This window comes from Melospiza georgiana, chromosome 1, assembly GCF_028018845.1.
Source record: "Melospiza georgiana isolate bMelGeo1 chromosome 1, bMelGeo1.pri, whole genome shotgun sequence".
NCBI lineage: Eukaryota > Metazoa > Chordata > Aves > Passeriformes > Passerellidae > Melospiza > Melospiza georgiana.
Genome location: NC_080430.1, coordinates 17,037,890 through 17,059,636, shown reverse-complemented (window position 1 = coordinate 17,059,636; position 21,747 = coordinate 17,037,890). Strand labels below are relative to the sequence as shown.

The 21,747-nt window shown below is 37.7% G+C and overlaps 1 protein-coding gene across 1 annotated transcript; it reads left to right on the top strand.

Annotated features, from left to right (window-relative positions):
• Window positions 1–2,419: 2,419 nt before the first annotated feature.
• YME1L1 (YME1 like 1 ATPase) lies at window positions 2,420–20,842 on the top strand. Its single transcript, XM_058029603.1, has 19 exons — window positions 2,420–2,513; window positions 4,036–4,167; window positions 4,995–5,160; window positions 6,065–6,163; window positions 7,669–7,778; window positions 8,793–8,943; window positions 9,035–9,142; window positions 9,952–10,034; window positions 10,860–10,950; window positions 11,727–11,879; window positions 13,370–13,502; window positions 13,976–14,038; window positions 14,510–14,622; window positions 14,965–15,120; window positions 15,886–16,037; window positions 16,899–17,025; window positions 17,124–17,197; window positions 17,837–17,923; window positions 19,067–20,842. The coding sequence occupies exons 1-19, from the start codon at window positions 2,484–2,486 to the stop codon at window positions 19,208–19,210; spliced, it is 2,172 nt and encodes a 723-aa protein (XP_057885586.1). The 5' UTR covers window positions 2,420–2,483; the 3' UTR covers window positions 19,211–20,842.
• The last annotated feature ends 905 nt before the right edge of the window (window positions 20,843–21,747 follow it).

The window sequence follows — 21,747 nt, the reverse complement described above, 5'->3', positions numbered from 1 at the left end:
TACCAATTTTACTGCTGTCAGCTGTGTTCTAGGTCACTTTTTTAACCCTTGCCTTACTGATTTTATGTTGGTCTTACATGTACATTGCTGTTCACATTTAATTCACTCTGATCATAATTGTTCTGTTGCAGTCTGTGCATCAGCGAAGAACTGTCGCTGCAGAGGTCAGTGCATAACAGCAGGTCTCCTTTCACACAGCAGATTCCTTGTTTTGCTCCAAGATACATCACTTACAATCTGACCCTAGTCAGAGAGACCTTGCTTGTGACTTGTGAAGGCGAGCTCCTATCCCACAGATCCCACAATACCTGCTATTTAATAAGCAAATGCAGAAAACGTTGTGAAAAACAACATCTTGTTTTTAAAATTTTAAAAGTTTAATAATTAAAAAATGGTTATAAAAATAGTAATACAATTAGAGTAATAATAATTTGGACAATTTTAATTAGGACAATATGAGACAATAGAAACAAAGAGTTACGGACGTCCAGGTACCTTTTTCTGAGCAGAACAAGCCTGAAAAAGGACACCTGTTAACAAAGGATTAACCCTTAAAAGCAATAGCCTGTTGCATATTCATACGCTTCATACATGATGCATAAATTCCATTCCAATACAGGATTCTGTCTGGTCATCATCAGCTTCTTCCTCTGAATCCTGACAGTGCCTTTGAGGCGGGAAGAAGTTCGTTTCTTCTGATAACAGGGCAATAAATTCTTTTCCTCTGAAAGATTTAGGTGTCCTGAGGCTGCTATTTCTCTGTGAGTCCTTCCTTTAAAAAAAAGTATCCTACATAGCATAGTTTCTATTTTAACATTTTTTATAAGCTAAAACAATATTTAACACACTACTTAAGAGAATTAATACAGCATTACTTTCTAACACAACACATATAACATCCATTTTAATATTTGCGAAAAGCCAATCATAAAACACGCATTTTTCATAATGTTTTAAATTAGCTTTTTGTAATGGTATTAAAATACAAATTATCCTTGTCTGTGTGTCATTTAACTCTGCAACATTAGTTTAGGTGTGTCTCACGGGCTCCAATGGCAGTGGAAAAATCCAGCTGAGAGAAGGGGAGGGTGCTTCTTATTCTGGCACCCTGGGCAGACATCAGGCTAGGCCAGCAATGGTAGTGCATCAGGAGTGTGTGCTCCACTGCAGCCTGAGCTCATGGAGAGAGGGCAACACCTTCTCTCTTTTCCTCCAGGCAGCGTGAGCCATTGTACAGCTAAATGGAAAGCTGCTCCATGGAGTGGATCTAGGTAAATGTTCATCACCTTTTAGGTTTTTTTTGCTGTTGTCAGGTGAGGGTTCTGCCAAATCAGCAAGCTGAGCTACATGACTTTGAACAGGAGAGTGCTAGTGGAAAACAGAAGAGATGTATGTACACAAAGGCAGGGGGAGGCAGCAGTGGGGCTGTGCTCATCCAGAGCAGTGAAAGTTGGTGGGGGAGAGCACTTTCAGTTAAGAGCCGTGGTCAGGTAAAAGAAAGAAAACGCTAATAAACCCTTGCAAAAATTGGCTTTATGGAAGTCCAGATAAATGACACCTGTATCACTTATCCACTGATACAGTTACTCCATCAGAGAAGGCCACTAGGTTGGTTGGAGAGGATTTTCCCTTGGTGGAACTGTGCTGGCTGTCTCAAATCACCTCCATATCCTCCATTGCTTTAGAAACATCATACACTTGGCTAATATTTTGTTTTAAGGAAAAGGAGAGATAATCCCAAGACAAATGGGCTGTCTGGACAAGAGCCACCAGGATTAAAGTCAAGACTGAGCAGTAACTGGAGAAGGGTAATTGTGGCAGTGGGAGACCCTGACCACCTATTCAAAACGGGCCCCAGACTCAAATGGAAGAACTGCAGCTACACACTGATTAGCTTGAGAAGGGACATCTATAGCTAACAAATACGGGGTTGAAGTCTAATTAACAAAATACTTATGTAATTTGTAAGCAAGGAATGTTGATGTCGTTGTTAAAATGTATAGTGTCAAGTTTTATGATTGGTAAGCCAGCCTTTCGTAGGTCACCACCTATGTCCCTACACAAACTGGAATAAAAATTAGAAATATCACGCTGCGCGCCGGTTAACGACGCGCGTTCCGGACCGCAGCCGGGGGCGCTGACAGCGAGCAGGGGCAGGGCGCTCTGGCAGTTGCACCGCCTCGGGCCGAGAGCGGGTGCCCGCGGGGCCCAGCCCGCCCCTCTGCTGCGGCCCTGCCGGCGCTCGCTCGCTTCTTCCGCCTCGGCCTCGAGGCGGCGGCTGCGCGGTGCAGCGGCCCGGAAGCTCTTTGCGCTGCCGCCGCTTCCGGGGCGGCTCGGCCCGGTCGGCGCGGCCGCGGGGCGGACATTTCCCGGAGCGGAGCCGCGGCGCCTCCTCACCGCCGGCGGCCACAGCGGGCGGGCTCCTGCGGCTGGGCTGCGAGGCGGAAGAGGCGCCTGCGGCCGCCGCCGGCCCCGCCGGCAGGATGTTTTCCTTCTCCACCGTGCAGCCCCAGGTGAGCGGCTGGCGGAGCGCTCCGGCCCGGTGCCGTGCGCGGCTCGCCGCGCCCCGGGCCCGCTCCCGGCGGGGGCTCGCTCCGTGTCCGGGCGGAGGCGCTCGGCAGGCCCGGCGGCTGCGGGCAGCGGCGGGAGGAGCCCGTTCCTGCGTGCCACGTTCCCGGGGCTTTGGGCGTCACTGGGAGAGGAGCGGGTGGGGGCTACGGCGGTGTGCGGTCCGCGTCGAGGAAAAAAATACATAAATGGGGGGGAGAGAGAGGTACAGTAAAAGCTTGTAAAGAGTAAAAGCATTCTGAAACGACGGAATAACCTTACATGGCGCTTTTTAGTGTCTGTTTTTGTAGCAGAAGCAAGGGGTGGTGACGTGTTACTACAGTTAAACTATGCTGTTAATTTTAACGGGTTCTTGTGAAAGCCAAGAGGAAATGACTTAGAAGAGTTAGTGGAGGGAAAATCGTTGTAATTTGTTACACAGAACAGTCTAAACACAACCAGGAAGGCACCTTTAATTAGGCAATGAGTCCGATGGGACTGGTTAGTTTTATGGACTTTGATCTGAACCAGTGGTTTCGGTTTTATTTTTAAGTTTTGTATTAGTGTGTGATAGACTATAGGGTTTGATTGTTCTTTCCACACGTGGAGAATGTGTTTAAAGCTTTCATCAGAGTAGTGAAATGGAAGAGTTTATGTGTTTCTAGGGAGGTGTCATTTCACCAGAGTGGGAAATGCAGACAGAAAGTTTGGTTAGTGGTTGGGATGCTGGCTTTGACCTCTAGAGGCTTTATGGTATTACCACAAACTCTGAGTCAAATTACAGTTTTGTACTATTAATTATGAAGCAGTTTTCATGTCTCACAGCATTGTTTCTTTCGATCTGCTGTCTAGCCAACACAGAGATGGTAGTCCTTGCAGGAGGATGTTCATGGACATACCCAGTTGTGCTTCAGTTGCATTGGCCAGGGTTGTGTCCCAGCTCCTGGGACATGCACAGAGTTTGAGGAGGTTTGGAACTGCTGGGGTTGTTTGTCCCATATGTTCACAAGAGGTGGAGTCGTGCCAGGAGGAGGAGCCCTCATACCTGGTGCACCTGGGCTTCTGTACTGATTCCTGAGGTGGAGTTGGCTGAATGCTGCTGAGCTGCAGATTTGACTGTGTGCTTTGTGGAGTTTCATTTTCATCCTTGAGCTGAAACTGCGATCCTAAGGAAGAAATCATAAAGGCAACCTTTCTGAATGGCTAATAAAAAAGCAAGAAAAAGTACAGATAATTCAAGTTATAAAAGTATTGCTTTAGAGATGAAAATACGAGTTTCTAATCTGTCATACATGCTTAAACTTTCTCTTTTTTTCTTTGTAAAAGGAGATATCAGCTAACACTGTGGTGTTGAAGATAATGTGGTTTATAATTAAGTCCTCATTTAAAAGGCAGTGTATAAGATACGCTGTTATAAATTAGAGTTTGGAACAGAAGTATATTTAAATAGTTTAAACAAGCCTAAGTCCTTATCTATTTTTTTTCCAGGCTACTGTTCCTCTGAGTCACCTTATCAATGCCTTTCATTCACCAAAAAGTTCCACAACTTCTGCCAGCAAAGCGTCCATACAGCCTGTCCAGAGGGACACCTCCCCAGACCATGATCCTCAGAAGAGTGAGGTACAAAAAACCTTTTGAAAAAGTGATGGTTTAACTGGCATTAAATCTGAATAATATGAGTTTAATTGACTGTAATATTTGACTGGTCTGTAAAAATAATGTAATATGACTAAACAAAACAGGATGTTAACATGTAGAGTGCATCCTTTTGGCAGAACTGCAGTCAGTCAGTATTTTGCCAGTAAGGATTTGACAAAAATACAGTATTTCATTTAAAAAAAAATAGCTGGTGTTTGTCTCAGTAGTACTTTGCAAATGAGGAAGGGATTTGTTTTCATTTGCAGTTTAATGGTTCTTTCTGAAAAGTAACAACTTTTCTGATAATAAACCCTATATTACCTTTTTATTCTGAGCTCTAGCAAAGTTTGTGTCATTATTGCTTGTGACGAAATGGGAACTGTAACTTAAAATGTGTTGAATGTTTTTGAGCAATTAAGTGGCATGGTTTCATGTTCAGTTTTATTTTTCTGTTAAAATATCTTTCATTATCATTGGGTATTTCTTGCTTTTGACATTGAAAATTAAAACAGTGCCAAGTAGTATTAGATATTGCCACTTCTCTTTCAACTTGCTTTTTATAAGTTTTGGAACTAAGCACTTTTTTGGGAGGAAAACCATGGAATTTCTCAGTAACTGCAGAGCTGTGGAAATCAGTATGGGTTGTACTGCTCACCACTGTGTTGTGATTCCATTGTTGGGTTTTTGTGGGGTTTTTTTGGTTTGATTGATTTGTTTTTTTCAGTCTGTATTTGCGTCTGGGGCTAATGGGAAATTTTTTCTCTAGGGTAATCTTATGTAAATTTTTAATATTTATTTCTGTTTTTCAGTCTGTATTTAAAAATTTAAGAGATCTGGGATTGTCTGATTTGAAAGCTAACCAGTTCAGAGAGTTGGTGAACAGGCTGCTTCCTGGCTACTGTACAGAAAGCAAAGTCTCCTCACAGTGGCACACATCATATGTCTCTGCTCAGTCCTTCTTTGAAAATAAGCATGGTATGTTTGAGTGATGTGTTTGTGAGAGTGAAATTATGAAGGTGAATACAGTTATTCTTCAGTTTAATCTCTTGTGCTGTAGATAATTTGTAGTTAAATGTATTTAATAAAGAGTATTCATGTATTTTTTGTTGTTTATAGCTTGTCTGTGTAAACTTGAGAAATTTAGGAAATTCAACTAATTGTTTCTTTGGATTTCAATTTGGTTGCTGTTAAACTTTTCTGAACTCAGCTCTATCTCTCAGTGATGAGCCTGAGCTGTGAATATACCACTGGTTTGTTTCATCAAGACATCAATTTTGCTAATCTACTTATATCACAGAAATCTCCGGTTTACATTTTTATCAATTTTTTACTTGAAGGAATGAGACACAAAGATACTAGCTAGAAAGGAATTCAAGGTAGCAAGCTGTTAATGCTCCATGTAGAGTATTTCATTGCTGAAATAAACAAGAGTAGTTCCTTGCAGGTGAAGATGTTTTGTTGGAATTAATCTAAAATGAAGGAAGACCATTGCAGATGCTTAAGAATCTATTAGAAAAAGAAGTATATAGCTGAGATACTGCCATATATATTTGAGATACTGTCTATATAGTACTGCATTAGAAAGGAGGAGTGTAAGGAATAATATTGCTGCTATTAGAGAAAAGATTTTAAATTGCATTGTGTTGTGAGATACAAATAAAATTAGCTCAGTGATAATTGCCTGAAAGCAAATAAATACTTGGAAATGCTTCAAAGCTTTGATAGATGTTCTGGTAATTTGTTTAATTAAGGATGCCTGGAGTGCTATAGTAAAATATAATTAATATTTTAAAAACTAAAAAAACAAACTGTGCAAGAAGTAATGTTGAATTGTCATTTAAGACAGGGTATATTTACACTTTGTTGTATCTTTTTGTAGGTTTTGTGGATGTTTTCAGTGCTTTACGCTCATCTTGTTTGTATGGACAACATCCTCATCCCCTCCAAAATTTCTGTTCAGATGTTCGGTGTTGGCCAGGTATGAAACATTAAACTACACTGGTTTAATCTCTACAGAATTTTTCTATTCTGGAGAAGTATTTTTGGATTTGTTGTAGAGGCATCACTCAGGAAACAACAGTAAGCTTCCAGGAGAAACTTAGGTTGATATTAGCACTTTAAATAATGAAGTTATTTTTTGCACTTGAGTAGTGCATTTCCAGAATTTAGTAATCACCATGTTGTTCCAAGGTGTCAGTATTTGTGGAATATAATCTCAAAAGACCACAGATGAACTGACTATTTTTGAGTCAATAAATATGTTGAATTCAGTACTCATCCAGTTGAATTTTTCCACTTGAGTTCAGTACTCATCCAGTTGAATTTTCTGAGGGGTTTGGTGACTGATGCCATTAGTGAAAATATAATGAACAGTTCAGGAAGTTCAGGTATTGTCCTAAGTTCTTCTGATGGCACCTGTAGTTATATCTATGTTTGTATCCTGTGGCAAAGAGAAATGCTGGCAGTATGGAGATAGCGCAGTAATGAGTCACAGGGAAGGAGGCAGATTTTTAAGCATTTTGTACAGGGGAGAAGCTGAAGGATCTGAGGTTTTAGTTAGCAGAATAAAGGGCAAGGAGTGATCCAATTGCTATTGGAGCCATATCAGTTACCCTTCTCACATGCACCTCAAAGAAGAGACAACAATCCCAAGTAAAAGCAAATGGAATAAAACCTGTTTGAACATTTTCACATTGAGAATGGTTAAGTTCTGAAACAGATCACGTGGAGAAGTTTGGTTATCTTAATCCTTGGCGATTTTCAAAACTGAGCTGGTCAAGGTCCAGCACTACCTGATCAAATGTTAGACCTTTTTTGAGCAGGGCTCAAGGGTCAGCTGCAGAAGTTCTTTTTATCTGGTGCTGTTCTAGAACAACAAAAAGCTTAGTGAAACCAACCTCATTGACTGGTGTTGATGTTTATTTTAAAATATAGTAGTAAAAGAAGAAAAACATTCACTTGTGGTGAAATGTCCTTCACAAGGCTTCTGATGTGGTAGGAGAGAACTTAGAGTGTCATTAGCTCACTGTGATTAAAGGATCTCATTTCTTTTGTCACTAATGAAGTTAACAGTACACTGAAACCATTCCAGTTCTCCTCAGGGCATTTTACCAGCGGACCTCACAAAGCATTATTCCCATCCTTCTGCATTTGCTTCTGAATGTTTCATCTTTGTCAGCCTGCCTGGATTTAATTGTCTGAATGTCTCTTCTTCCCTGAGTTGGCCAATTAGCTATAATTTACACCATGAACTCAGATTATTTCAACTTGAAAATTTATGTGAAACAGAAGTTTGCTTGCAAGGTCAGATGACAAATAGAGTTTGTGATTACATAACTATCCATTTACAGTACAGTGGATATAATGGGAAGATTATATTCCATATTCTTTCATATAATAGTTTCAGAAATTTCTTAAGACTTTTATTTTTGTGGTGGTAGTAATGATTAGGTTTTAACTTCTGTTTATTCTTACTACATAAAGTCTACATACAGACACGGAACTTTAAGACTCTGAGATCAAGAGCAAGACGTCTGCAGTCAACATCTGATCAATTCACAGAAACAAAAAGTTCACTTTCTTCAATTTTGAAGGTAAATATAAGTAACATTAAGTTGTTTTGGGCTTACTCAAACCATCTCTTTCTCTTGACTAAGCCTTCAAATTTACCATAGATGTTTTCTTTCACTAGCATGAAAATATTTCTTAATTCTAGAACTTGAGCTAATGGCAGTGTATTTTTTTTTCTTATTAATTCATATATTTGTTCCATAATCACCAATAGTGCGGTTATTTGAATTTTTAGGAGAACAGTTTCAGCATATAACTATGGTTTTAACTCTAGAAATTAAATTATTTCTGTTTCTAAAACAGAATAAAAACTAAAAATAGCTTCAAGTCAAAGGATTCATTTCTTTAAGCAGAAATACAGCTAGTTTAACATACAAGAATGTGTGTTTTCAAGTCAGCAGATAGCTTGGGGTTGTTACTGCTTTGAATGATTGACTTGGGTACTCTTTGCTTCTAATTGATGATTGTACAGAAGGCAGGCTAAGTAAGGCTTTTCATTTAACTGTGTGTGTAAATTGTCTTTGAACTCTTCTCTTCTTCTAGGCATATGTGGTTTATTTCATCTGGGGACTAGGTGTACTGTGGATGAAGATAAAACCAGAGCTAGCTCCATGCAGTGCTGCTCTGAAATTTGACAGGGCATATGAGATGTATTTGCTTAAGCTCCATCAAAATGATACTTGCAAAGATATTTTGCAATTGGGAATAAAGCAAGAAGCTTAAGCTAATAAGTCCCACTGAATACAGTGAACAAAGCTGGCTGTGTACAGATCTGTCTTAGGCTCTATTTTCAGTTTGGAACTGGGATCCAGGAGGGCTCCAAAATGGATTTGCTCAGCAAAAATGGGAATGCCCATGCTCAGACCATGGGGATTCACATTCAAGCTATTGGCCTGTGCCCTCTAACTAACCCAGTAGCACATGAATTATATGCTGTTGTAATTTTATTTTTTCCTATCACTCATGTTAGCCAGGTGGTAAGTTAACTGTTTATGAAAACTTGATGTATACTAACACTGTTTTGGAAAACATTGCAGGGTTTTATCCTGAGAAAGAGACGAATTGATGTTGAAAACTTAGACACACTGATGAAAACAAAAAACATCCCAGAGGCTCACCAGGATGCTTTTAAAACTGGTTTTGCAGAAGGCTTTTTGAAAGCACAGGTATTCCTGCAAAAAACACTTGGTAAGTTGTGTTAATTCACATATCTTGTCTTTGCAATTAGAAAGTAGTTTATTTTAGCCCATGTTAAATATGTTTTTATTTTCTTTTTCAGATTCCTTAAGAAGATCACGTTTGCTTTCTTTCTTTCTCTTCGTTCTTTGTTTTTATCTTGCTATATATTCATCATTTTTACCTGGAAAAGGTTCCTTTTCTGATGCTGGTTAGTTAACTTTTTTCCACACTGTTTCACTTGTGTTGTTTCTTCCAGCAGGTTTAGCATAAATTAAATATGTTTTGACATTGTGATTGGTTTATATTAGTACACTGAGAAGTTATCCTATGAGTTATGTACTGCTTCTGGCTACAGCCTTTCAGATGACAGCGTGATAAAACATTTATGAAGACAAAAATGTTCTGTGTCAGTATAATTACTTTATTTCTTTTGGTGAAGCAGTTACATGGAACCAGAGAAGTCAGACTGGCCACCAGTTAGATATTTGACTTTCAATTTAGGTGATATGTTATCTAGATCAGCTGTAGGCAAGATGATTTGAATTTCCAATTTGTAATCACAGCCTAGTTTATGGCAACTAGGAACTTGGGTTGCTAAATCTTGAGAAATCTGTTGGAAATAGTGGAACAATCAGAAGGCTGAGCTAACGTAACTGGAGACGTTCAGCTTGATACTAAGTTATCACCTGATAAGTTATAAGTCTCAAGAAAGTTAGGATATGTATAGAAACATTGAGGGAGAAGTTCTGGCTTTGTGTACACGCTTCTGGATGAAGAGCTTCCTGTACTACATGTGACTAAAAAGCATATCACTGAATTAATTGCAAATATTTCAAAGATTTTTTTGAAACATAAATCTTATTCCTGCTCAACAGTTGTAAGTGCACACATGCCCTATCAAAAGGGCAGGTGTCAGGTCAGTGTCTGACTGGCATGTGTTCAGGTGCAGCACTCAGCCTTGCAGTGAAATGACTTTGTGTGTAAATTTGTTGTTCGTCATCTGCTGTTTGCTCTTAGTACGCTTTCGAACATCAAGTATCTTTGATGCAGCAGTTGATCCAATCCAGCTGAAAAATGTCACCTTCGAGCATGTTAAAGGGGTAAGATCAAAAGTAAAGTGTGTGCAAGTTTTGTTTTAAGTAAGCATTGTGAGTCTGTTGTTTAACTAATCATTATGAATTTCTTAGTCTGTTCAAGAAATTTCTTTGTATGAAGTGAAACTTTATATGCATTGACCACTCCAAGGTGAAGGAAGGCTTTAGCCACTCTTTTTCTACTTTGTTTTTGTGGAATAAAAGGTGTACTCTACTTGTTGAATAACATTTTTAAAGACTATAATAGCAAATGGCAGGCCATAAATATCAATATTAATCTACCTTTTGCAGAAGTTAATTGGCAGATGAAGATGATAATGCTATTTGGTCGTTTCTCTCTTAGTACCATCTCTTTCAGGCAGTGTTATTGGGACAGGAGATAGGGAGATTCCCAGAAAGAAGTGGGCATGTCACTGCTGATAGGATACCTCTATTTTTTCTGTTCAATTGTTCTTTGCCTATTAGTGGCAAAATGAGGACCTCCCTGTTTCCTTCCCCTTGGACAAATAGATAGAATTAGTCTATTTTTAATTAAAAAGAGTAATATTTTGATTTGGAATTTTTGATTTTGTGTTTATTTCTTTGGTCACACCTGGTCTTGTACTGTTTGGTTGTTCCTTCAGTGTTACTGAGTTTAATGTTTGCTTAGTCCCACAAACAGTTTTAGGATAGGTTGAATTAAGTACTGGTATCCACACAAATTCTGTGGTACACTTTAATATTTTTCTGTATGCAATCAGGGACTTAACCTCTAATACAAAACCTACATACAAAAAGATGCAGTGTTTTATAAATGCTTAGTTTTATTTGTGGCTTGCTTTTCATGTATAGGTTGAAGAAGCTAAGCAGGAATTGCAAGAAGTTGTGGAATTTCTGAAAAACCCTCACAAATTTACTGTATTAGGAGGTAAACTTCCAAAAGGTAAGAATAATTGCTCAGCAGAAGTGAAAAAGCTATGTAGCCATAGCTGTGAGGCGTGTTCTGTACTGAGTGACTACTTTACAGCCTAGTTGCTTACTATTTCTTCATGTATTATGCAAACTAAAATTTTGGGGTTAGACAAAATTTACTGTGCCTTCTTCAGTTATTGAACTAACAAACAGCAGTATTTTGTCCTGTAAAGCAGGAGGGTTTATTAACTGAACTCTTAAAAGGCCTTTATTTCTTCCTTATGGCTTTTAGCACCTTTAGTGCCTAACTGCTTTAGGTAGTTCAGAAACAAATGTTTTTATGTAAAAGGGTGATTAAGATCATAGTGGAAATCCACATAAATCTGAAATGCATAGACCTGAGAAATCTGTTTCCTGTTAGTGCTCTACACCGTTTAAAGACAGTTACTTGGAAGGATTTAATTAAAAATAAAGATTCCACAGAAACAGCCAGGAAAATGTCAGTTTGAAGCTAACACTATTAGGGATTCAGCTGCTAAACTCAACATTAAATCTTCAGAATATTTCAGGCTTCTGTTTTGATGGTCTTACAAGTCCTTGTTGTTGTTTAAACATGGATCAAATTGTATCTGGATCTGTTCCAGGAAGCTCCTTCAGACTGGCAGCAATGAGCACTACCTGAAATGGCATCTTAACACCTTTTAGGAGCCAAGTGTACATTATTTCCTCTAATGCATGGAAGAAACCACTCATATAAGAAGACTGTGTGGATGTGGTGGCTTTGTTGGGTTTTTGTTTGTCTTTTAGGCATTTTGTTAGTTGGACCACCTGGTACTGGCAAGACTCTCCTTGCGCGGGCTGTGGCGGGGGAAGCCGATGTTCCGTTCTATTACGCGTCCGGCTCCGAGTTTGACGAGATGTTTGTTGGGGTGGGAGCCAGTCGCATCCGGAGCCTCTTCAGTAAGTTAAATATTCCTGGGTTGGAAATCTTCTCACATGTAAGGTTAAGTATTCAGTGTTGTTTACATGGCTTGATTAGTTACAGTTCTGGTTACTGGAAAGTAGTCGTGTATGAGACTAATAAGTAAAGCTTTAATTGTGGAGGTAAATGTCACAATTCTGTGAGCATCAGTTAACTGTAGCTTCTTCCTAACCATCACATGAAATGATGGCTGTTATAAACAGCTATAACTGATTTTTATCAGTTATAGGTGTTTATAACTATCTATCATCAACCATCATATACAGTTTATAACTGTAGCTACTTCCTAACCATCACATGAAATGATAGCTGTTATAAACACCTATAACTGATAAAAATCAGTTATAAACACCTATAACTGGTAAAAATCTGTTATAAACTTGTAACTGATTTTACAATGGTCCCAGAGAGAAGTAGTAATTTAATTAGAAACGTAATGTTCGATAGACTAAATTGAATATTTGAAATTGTAATTTCCTTAGTCATGTATAAATTGTAGTAAATTTTAATTGTAAATGTAAGATGAAAAAATTGAGTTAACCTTCTCAATTACTGCCCTCATATTTAGATTTTTTTTTTTACTCTGAATTAAAGCTTTATGGCATCATGGCATGGTAATAAGCTGAGATTTCCTTTCTCAGACCCATTGGCAGGATAACAAAACTTTCAAAACTTATGTTTAGATTTATAGCTTTCACAAAAGAGACTTCTTATTTTAAGTGTGAAAATATTATTGGGGAAGAGAAAATCCAGCTTCCCTCTTAAATGGAAGATTGATAGGGTCAAATATATACAATGTACAAAGTAGTTTGCATTTGTAGAAAAGAATGTGAATTTACATGGATGGGGTGCCAAATATAGTACACGTAGGACCTTAAAAATACATTTCCTTCTGTTGTCTACAAAAGTGTAGATGCCTGACTGGTATATTAATGTTACAGATATGTCTGGGGGGGTGAAATGAATTGCATCCTAGTATGCAGGCACCAATTGATGGTCTTCATGCTTATTACAGCATTTTTATTTAGTGTTTTAATACCTGTGAACTTGAGTGTGAACCCTTCATTGTAAAATAACAAGCAAGTTCTATTAAACTAAGTTAGTGTTGAGACCCATCAAATTTTATATTGTTTTTATTTAATAGGCAAATATTCTCTACCCAAGCTTATAAAATAAACTCTTGTAAGAAGTTCATACAAAATAGGACAATTACATAGTTTGTTTTACTAGTGATTTCTTGTAGCTTGATAAGAATAAGCTGATGAGAAATATTTTTGAAATGGCAAGATAAAGAGAATGAAGGTTTTCTTTCCTTTTTTTAGGCCTAAAAGCAAGACAGTTTTTGTGATGTCTAACAGAACACACTGTAATCCAGTAATAACAGAAACAGTAGAATCCTGAACTACCTGATAGATTGTCTGTTCTTTTGTGTGGTTCAAGGTTCCTTCTGCTATTTTCCTTTTGTCAGGGGAAGCAAAAGCAAATGCACCTTGTGTTATTTTCATTGATGAATTGGACTCTGTTGGTGGGAAGAGAATTGAATCTCCCATGCACCCCTATTCAAGACAGACCATTAATCAACTCCTTGCTGAAATGGATGGGTAAATATATGAATTCTGAGGGCACAGAAGGTGCTTGACTGACTGGTATTTTGGATATGTGGGTGAACTTTTTCTTCTTGGTAGCTTTGAAGTTTTGTGTAATTTTTTGTAATGCTTTTAAGAATATATATTTAATATGCTTTTATGGCTATTTTCTAGCACTGCCAACAGTAGCGTTAATGGACTTATTGTAAAGAATGTAGAAGCTTTTGAGTTGTATTTGCACAACAGCTGCCGTTTATTTTAAATAATTTCTCAGGTTTTTTAGCCTGGTTATATATCTAATCTCAACACAGAGATTAGAACATGTTTTTAACCAGTTGCTGAGTTAAACATGGTCATTCTTGGATCATATGTTGTAGTGTAAAAGCATGTTTTTGACGGGACAGTAAGGTCAGTAACAGTAGTTATTGACAAAATTGTAAATTCTGTGTCCAGAAAAAAAAAGAATTCACACCTTGCTTTCCACACAGCTTTAAACCAAATGAAGGTGTTGTTATTATTGGTGCCACAAACTTCCCTGAAGCATTAGACAAGTGAGTATAATTCATTGCTTGTTTTACAGACCATGTAGTAAAAAAACCCCTTCAACAAAACAAAAGTTGCTTGTGAAAATCTTCAAGTATTACAGTGTCATAGCTGGAGTTTTCCTTCTTAAAAAGGATGTGTATTGACTGTTCTTTGGCATTTAATAGGTTGCAGAGTTAAATATGGAGAAATAATTAGTATGTTTTAAACATTTGATATTTCTACAAGTTTTCAGCTAAATTGATAAGCTGCATTCCTTGTTCAGAATACAAAATTTTCAAATGCAAAAAAAACCACTTTTAAATTAGTTGTCAATAAATACCTTTCATCTGTCTTTCTACAAGCAGATAAGAAAAATATATTATTTTCATATGTGTAGATATCTTTAGAACCAGCAATGGATTTTTGTTCCTTGCTATACATTAGCAAGTTTACTGCAGTATTTTTGAGTCAATGTACTAAATTGTCATTTCCCTCAGTGCTCTAATACGTCCTGGTCGCTTTGATATGCAAGTTACTGTTCCCAAGCCTGATGTAAGAGGTCGCACGGAAATTCTGAAGTGGTACCTTAACAAAATCAAGTATGACCCATGTAAGTAAATATTTTACTCTAGTATCTTTTTATGTAACAGATTTTATAGTGGATCTGCCCCCTCATGTAAGTCCTTTGTTGCATTAGCAATTGTGGCTTTACTGCATCAATAAAGATCACAAAAATTGTCTCATATGTCGTGTTTCTGTCTGGTCCTTAAGAGTTCATAGTGTCTGGAGAATTAAGCTTAATTTCTTTTAAAGCTGATTTGTGTGTTTGTTATTTTTTCTTGTTTAATGCATCATTTTTAATAGAATATGATTCTTGATTAAAATTTCAGGAGCAATATGGACTCTAATAAACAAAATGGTTTTGCTTTGTTTTTTTTTTCTTCTCCTACAGCTGTTGATCCGGAAATAATTGCACGAGGCACAGTAGGATTTTCTGGAGCAGAGCTTGAAAATCTTGTAAATCAAGCTGCCTTAAAGGCTGCTGTTGATGGAAAAGATATGGTAACCATGAAAGAACTAGAATTCTCCAAAGACAAAATTCTAATGGGTAGGATTTTGTATGAAAGACATTAATGTACATTACAATACACAAAGCTTCTCTTATGTGATAAGGACTTTTACAGGGGAATAGTAAAGTTTTTATGGTGTTGTTTTTCAGATTGTTGCACTGTGGCTTTTTTTTGGTTGGTTTTTTTGTTTTGTTTGTTTGGTTTGGTTTTTTTATAGTGGGGTTAGAGGGGGATTTCTTTGTTTGTTTGGATTTTTTTTAACAAATAAAGTTTCCTATTAGTTAGTTCTGAATAGAACCTTCTGAGACCAGAGAGTAGTATGTAAAATCTAGTGTGGAATACATTTTTTAAAATTTCATACCATTTTTTAAAATTAAAAATGCTGCATGTCATACTTCAGCCTGGAGGGAGACACAGGCTTGATTTCTTATCCTTTCCTTATGGATGACCAGAAATCTGGAGGTTCTGTTAAAATTCTCATGTAGTAGCAGAAATCTTAAACATCTTAGACATAACCACTATAAATCTGGTCTCTTCATGCTTGAGAGAGGAAATTGAGTTTTCTCAGATACTTAGATTGCATTTTAAATCTACTACTTTAAAAGCAGCTTGTCTGTAGAATATGTTTGGGTCTATTTTTTTGACATTAAAATCTGACCTGTAAACATTTTGCACTTAAGTGTTAGTTCCCTTTGATCACATGCTGTTCCTTGGCTGCTTTGTGCCCTGTTTGAGGTTATGTAGGGTGTGGATTGTGGTGGCCAGCTGTACAAAAAGGTTAATGTAATGTTCCTCTGTTTAAGGACCTGAGCGTAGAAGTGTAGAAATTGATGAGAAGAACAGAACCATCACAGCTTACCATGAGTCTGGACATGCTATCATTGCCTATTACACCAAGGATGCCATGCCGATCAACAAGGCCACAATCATGACACGAGGAACAACACTGGGACATGTGAGTGTTTCTTCATCCGTTTTTTAGTATTTTTAAATTTTATTTAGTTTATTAATAGTTCTTTATTTAGTTAAATTTTTATGTTGGTTTGGTGGTGCAGAAGAATTTGTAACGATGCTATGTGCTGTTATTTGTTAATGAGTATTGTAGTCTGTTGAAATAGTTATGAGCAGTCTCTTGGAAAACCCAAGGTCATCCTTTCTGTGTGATAAAAAGCTTTCTTCATTTTTTAATAAATTACTGTGCACTGGTATAACAGTTCACATGTACAAGGAAAGAGAAATATAAGTAAGTTTGATTCTGCTGCAGTTGAAATAGCACCCAACAGCAAAATATTGAAGATCACCTAAAGGACTGGTAGGTAGAAGCTCAACTGTACTTTTAACACAAAGTCCTTTATCAGGTTGTGCTTTGTCCAGTTTGGCTTTTTTTAGCTTCATTGGTTACCCACCTTGTTTTTTGCATAGATATCCATAATTTTTTCTATTTTGCCTGTATGTACCAAGCATTTGAACAGAAAAATATTTCTATTATGTCTCTTCCTGTTGAACTTTTTCAAGTTAATGTGTTCAGTTAATGAAAACCACTGGTCTGAATCCTCTGGGCAAGTTGATTTGTTCTGTTTCTTCTGGCAGTAGTTGCTCACATTGATGGGGTGCTCAGGGTCTGAGGAGGCTGTTTCAGTGGTTCCACTCAGCACCTCCAAGCAGTCCTGATAAATGCATATACTAGAGGCAGGCCAGAGCATGCAAAGTGTTACATAAAATCTTTATCTGCTTCCGATATAAACAAGAATATTTTTGAGATTACTTCAGTACTTCTTTGTTTTTTGTTAGCTGACCACAGTTCTGTGTCTTACAGGTATCTTTGCTCCCAGAAAATGACAGATGGAGTGAAACTAGATCCCAGTTGCTCGCACAGATGGATGTCTGTATGGGAGGAAGAGTAGCAGAAGAGCTCATATTTGGAAGTGATCACATCACAACAGGTCAGCTAATTGGCAGTTAAAAGAGTTTTTGATCAAGGGTGTGGACTGGCGTGTTTAACGTGGTTTCAGTAATGTAACTTAGATCTGTTTGCTCTCAGGTGCTTCCAGTGATTTTGACAATGCTACCAAAATTGCAAGACTGATGGTGACTCGATTTGGAATGAGTGAGAAGGTAGTATCATCAATCCTTTAATATTTATATGGAGTAAAACCAGGTTCTGTTCTCTAGCTAAAGCCTATTGGTCTGTCAGTGATCTCTGAGATTATGGTAAGTAGTTATCACAAAAAGAGTGAGCCTCTGGTCTGCTGTAGAGAGCTCAACTAGAAAACCTGTATATTGACAGTTTAAAAAATTACCTCGCAGGATTTTCACTTCAAAATTACCTTGAAAATCACAAATATCTTCAGGAAATAGTTATAATAAAGCCAGACATTTTGGAATTGAGGATAATTTGGAATTGAGTCTGGGAGGGCAAAGAGGGTAACAACTGGGAGTTTTGTGGACTTTCTTTAGAAGCTTCTTTAGTCATGTTGATTGTCTGTCAAGTATTAGTAGTGTAGACATTTTGGTTTGATTTTTAAGTAAGAAAGGACCTAATTAGGATCTGTACTGTGACCTATTGAAACATAATTCTGCAGTAACTACATAGTTGATGGATAGGCTTGTTTAGCTTCTGCTTAGAGCACTACAGCAGGCATTTGACTCATGATTTTGTTTGCATGCAGAAGCAATAGATGCTGAAATTTGTAGAGAGTTTTGTGTGTATGACTGCAACAGTAGCAAGATAAAGATATTTTTGTTGTTGTTTAGCTGGGTGTTATGACCTACACTGATCCGGGGAAAGTCAGCCCAGAAACTCAGTCTGCAATTGAACAGGAAGTGAGGACACTTCTACGGGTAAGAGCCTCTCCCCCTCCACTCTCATATTCTGAGATCAACTGAACACCTGCTTGATTGGTTACTTCATTTAAGTCATGTATACTGGTGAAGATACACCAGTGGGTGGAAGTATTCCCAAGTATTTAATGTAGCTGCAACTTTGAATGTCTGCATATCAAAACTTGTTGGTGATTGTCATGCACATGCAGTGTAAATCAAGTTGGTGATGTTGGGCTCTGCAATATACTCTTTAACACTTCTCTTATATTTGGTCAGGATTTGGTTTTTTTTTCCTATTCAATTCACAGGGAAAGTATGGCTACAAATTGTTTTAGAACAGATGTGGGTGTTTTATGTTACTTTCACATTTCATAACTCCCAAGATAAGTAATTTTATATAAAATCACAGGAATGGCCATATCAGATCAGAGTGTTGCCTCCAGTATCCTCTTCCTCACAGTGATCAATGTCAGATGCTTGGGGAAATTTGTAACATTTGATAATCACTGAACTTCGTGATCACTGTTCTGGTAATCTGGCTTAGTTTGGTACAGGCAGGAGAATTACTTGTATTGTAACATTTCAATGAGTAACACTTTGGCTGTATTTGTTTTTGAACTGACTTGCCCAGGGTAGAACTAAAAGTTGAAACTGGTAATGCTGGAAGTGCACATCTACTTGCAGCAACTGGTGGCTTAGTGTAGCTTTAGAAAAAGATGTACTTTCAGCTTTCTAAAACTACATAGTGTTTCGAGTTTTATAAATATTTAAAAATGCTTGTCTTTGAGGAAAAATCTGTGAATGCTGTAGCTTTGCTCATAGTGCAAAAAATTGTTATAAAAAATCAGGAAATTTTCTAATCTAGTAAGTGTTTTCTAAGTCATATGTAACAATACTAAGGTTTATCTCAGGACTTTGTTTTTAGCCCTACTTGTGCAAAATGCACAGGTGGCATAAAGTGTTTGGTTGCTTTTCATTAATTATGCCAGCTGTATTTTAAAGCTTTGTGAATCAGGAGCTGTGCTAGCTTTGAAATGTAAGGCGCAACTTTAAATGTTTGTCTCAAGCTGTATTTACCTGGAAACTATTTTTAAAGTGGAATCTTGCTGTTGTTTTTGTTGTAAAGTCTTAAAATCTCCTTCTACATGTTCTTCAAATTAGGACTCCTATGAGCGAGCGAAGAACATCCTGAAGACTCATGCAAAAGAACACAAGAATTTAGCAGAAGCTTTATTGAAATATGAGACTTTGGATGCCAAAGAAATCCAAATTGTTCTAGAGGGAAAAAAACTAGAAGTAAGATGATAATTTCTGGGATATGTAACTGATAATTTGAAGAATGTACATCTAGCAATGCAGTAGTCTTACGCAGCATAGCCTTTTTTTCTCTTCCTGATGTGTGTATGGCATTAGTGTCACTTTAATAGTAGTCTGTCTCTTGTGAGCTTCTGTTACTCATCTATTTGTTGTGTCTCATCAGAATAAGACACAAAATAAAGCAAGTTCCTCATCCTCTGCTCCTTATACTCTTCGCACAAGAAGTCATTCAGAAGGATAAATCTCAGGGTTGAATTCAGCATTTTGATCCAATCAAATGTGTTGAAGCTGAGCAGAAAAACATGCAGATCCACTGGTGTGTGTTGGCACAGCTTCCTGGGCCGTGCTGCTACATGTGTGTTTGAAGTGATACCTCACAATGTGTGCTCTGGGATGTTATGGAGAGTGACAGACTGAGATGTAAAGCAACAGTATGTCGTGTAGCTATTGCTCATACTCTGTTTGGGGTTAGAGGCCACTATTAAGGACTTCTTATTTAGAAATGTAACAAAACATCTCAAAGAGTGAACAAGCTACATGGTGGGAGCACCATGCTAGACAAAAATGTTAGTGGTCATGTTTCCAGTACTCTTGGGGTTAAAATACACATCTGTATGGCTGGGAGAGAAATTACAAAAACAACAGGCTAAATGTGTCTAAGCCTCTTTGGACCATGTTTTGGGTGAAACTATAGCAGGGATAAGAGAAATACCTGTGACCTCTCATGTGCTGCTGACAAGTTTCTTAAAATTTTTATTACTGCAGTAGGCAGATGACAGTGCTTTGATGACAGTGCTTTTACACTGCTGGAAATTCTACAGAACTAGTTTCTATTAATACTATGTACGGCGTTTGATAATCCAACAGATAATCTCTTCAAAGAGGACAACGTCACTCACTGAAAAGTAATTCAGAAAATGATTGAAGCATGTGTTGTTTCAAATAACATTCCTAGTTCTGTTCTATGGTAGAAGTAGGGAAATAAAACCTTTTCTTTCAACCCTTACAGAAACCTTGGGAAATTCTGAGAAAATACAAAAAAGGTTTTGAAAACAAGACTAGTTTCCAATCAAGTGGAAGTGATGGCTAGCAATTATATGCCAGTATTCCTCTGATCTCATGGAACTGGATTTTAGGAATAACACATCTTGATCATAATCCTTCTGCACAATCAGTTGTAGTGTTGTGGGATTACAAGCTTCTGTTGCAGAGAGGGCGTGTATTAGCATATTAATGTTGAGGGTTACCATATTTGGACATTAAAATAGTTGGGCTGGTGCCAAGAAATGTGAATGGAAACTGGTAGCTACACCTAAAACTATTTTAGAATTTTCTGAGTGTAATCCTTGATTATAACCTAGTATTTTTAGTAAGAGCACATGCTTTTTTTTTTCCCCTTTCAAAAGAAGATCAACTTTTTTGCCTCTTTTTGTCAACTTACTATAGTGGCATCCTGCTCAGCGTGGGAGAACTTCCAAATATTATAAAACGGTATAGGAAATATCTAGGCTGACTAGTTACAGTTGTACATGTATTTTGGAAATATGCCAATAGAAACAGAAGTATACTGCATATTTGACATCTGGTTTTGGAGTAATAAAGGTTAATTTTAATTATGCACATTGGTTTTCTTCTTATTCACTGTAAATTGCTATAAAATGTAATACCAAGTTCCCTAGTATGTAAATTGAGGTGTATACAACATTTAAAATTGTAAATAAATTTAAGAATTATGGCAAAATTGCACTCTCTCTTAGTGAGATTTCTAGGGAATGTTCTCCCTAGAAATTCACACCTCTTTTTCAATTGCTGCTTCAGTAGTGGGACTTGGAAGGGATCTTTTCCAGCTAAATAATGTGAATTTGCATATAAGAGAAGCAAAAAATCTTTTTCTTGTTTGAAGTTACTAAAATCTGTATTGAATGATCTTGTTTATGGGGGTAAGTTCTTGAAGTCCAACTTTTCTTATTCAAAAGCTTCTTGCTATGTGCATGGGATAGTATCAAAAAGAAAAAAAAAGTGATGTATCATTGGGCCGTGAAAGATTATTACAAGATTAGCCATAAAGTGTAAAGGGTATCTTTGCTTTTTGGCCAACTTAAGAGCACAAGTATTACTGAGGAGTTCACTGTCATTCCTAGTTGGTTTTGTGTGTGTAACATATTCCAAGAAACTTGTCTGTTGAGGCATTGGATTTGATGGCTGGTGCTCTTGGGAGCACCTAGGAGCTGGAATTTCTCCTTTCGTTTTATTGGGCAGAGATAGGAGAGCACTGGGTTGGGTTTGTGTGGCAGGGTTTTTGTCGTGAGGAGGCTGCATGGGTGGCATCTGGGAGAAGATGCCAGAAGCTTCCCTGTGTCCAGTAGAGCACTGCCAGACCGCTCTAGGAGGAGCTCCTCTCCAAGGCTGAGCCCATCAGCCCTGGTGGTAAAGCCTCGGGGACAACACACTGAAAGAAGGGGAGGAAGCTCTGCCCAAGAGCAATTGCAGCCAGAGACAGAGGAGTGAGTAGGTGAGATAAACAC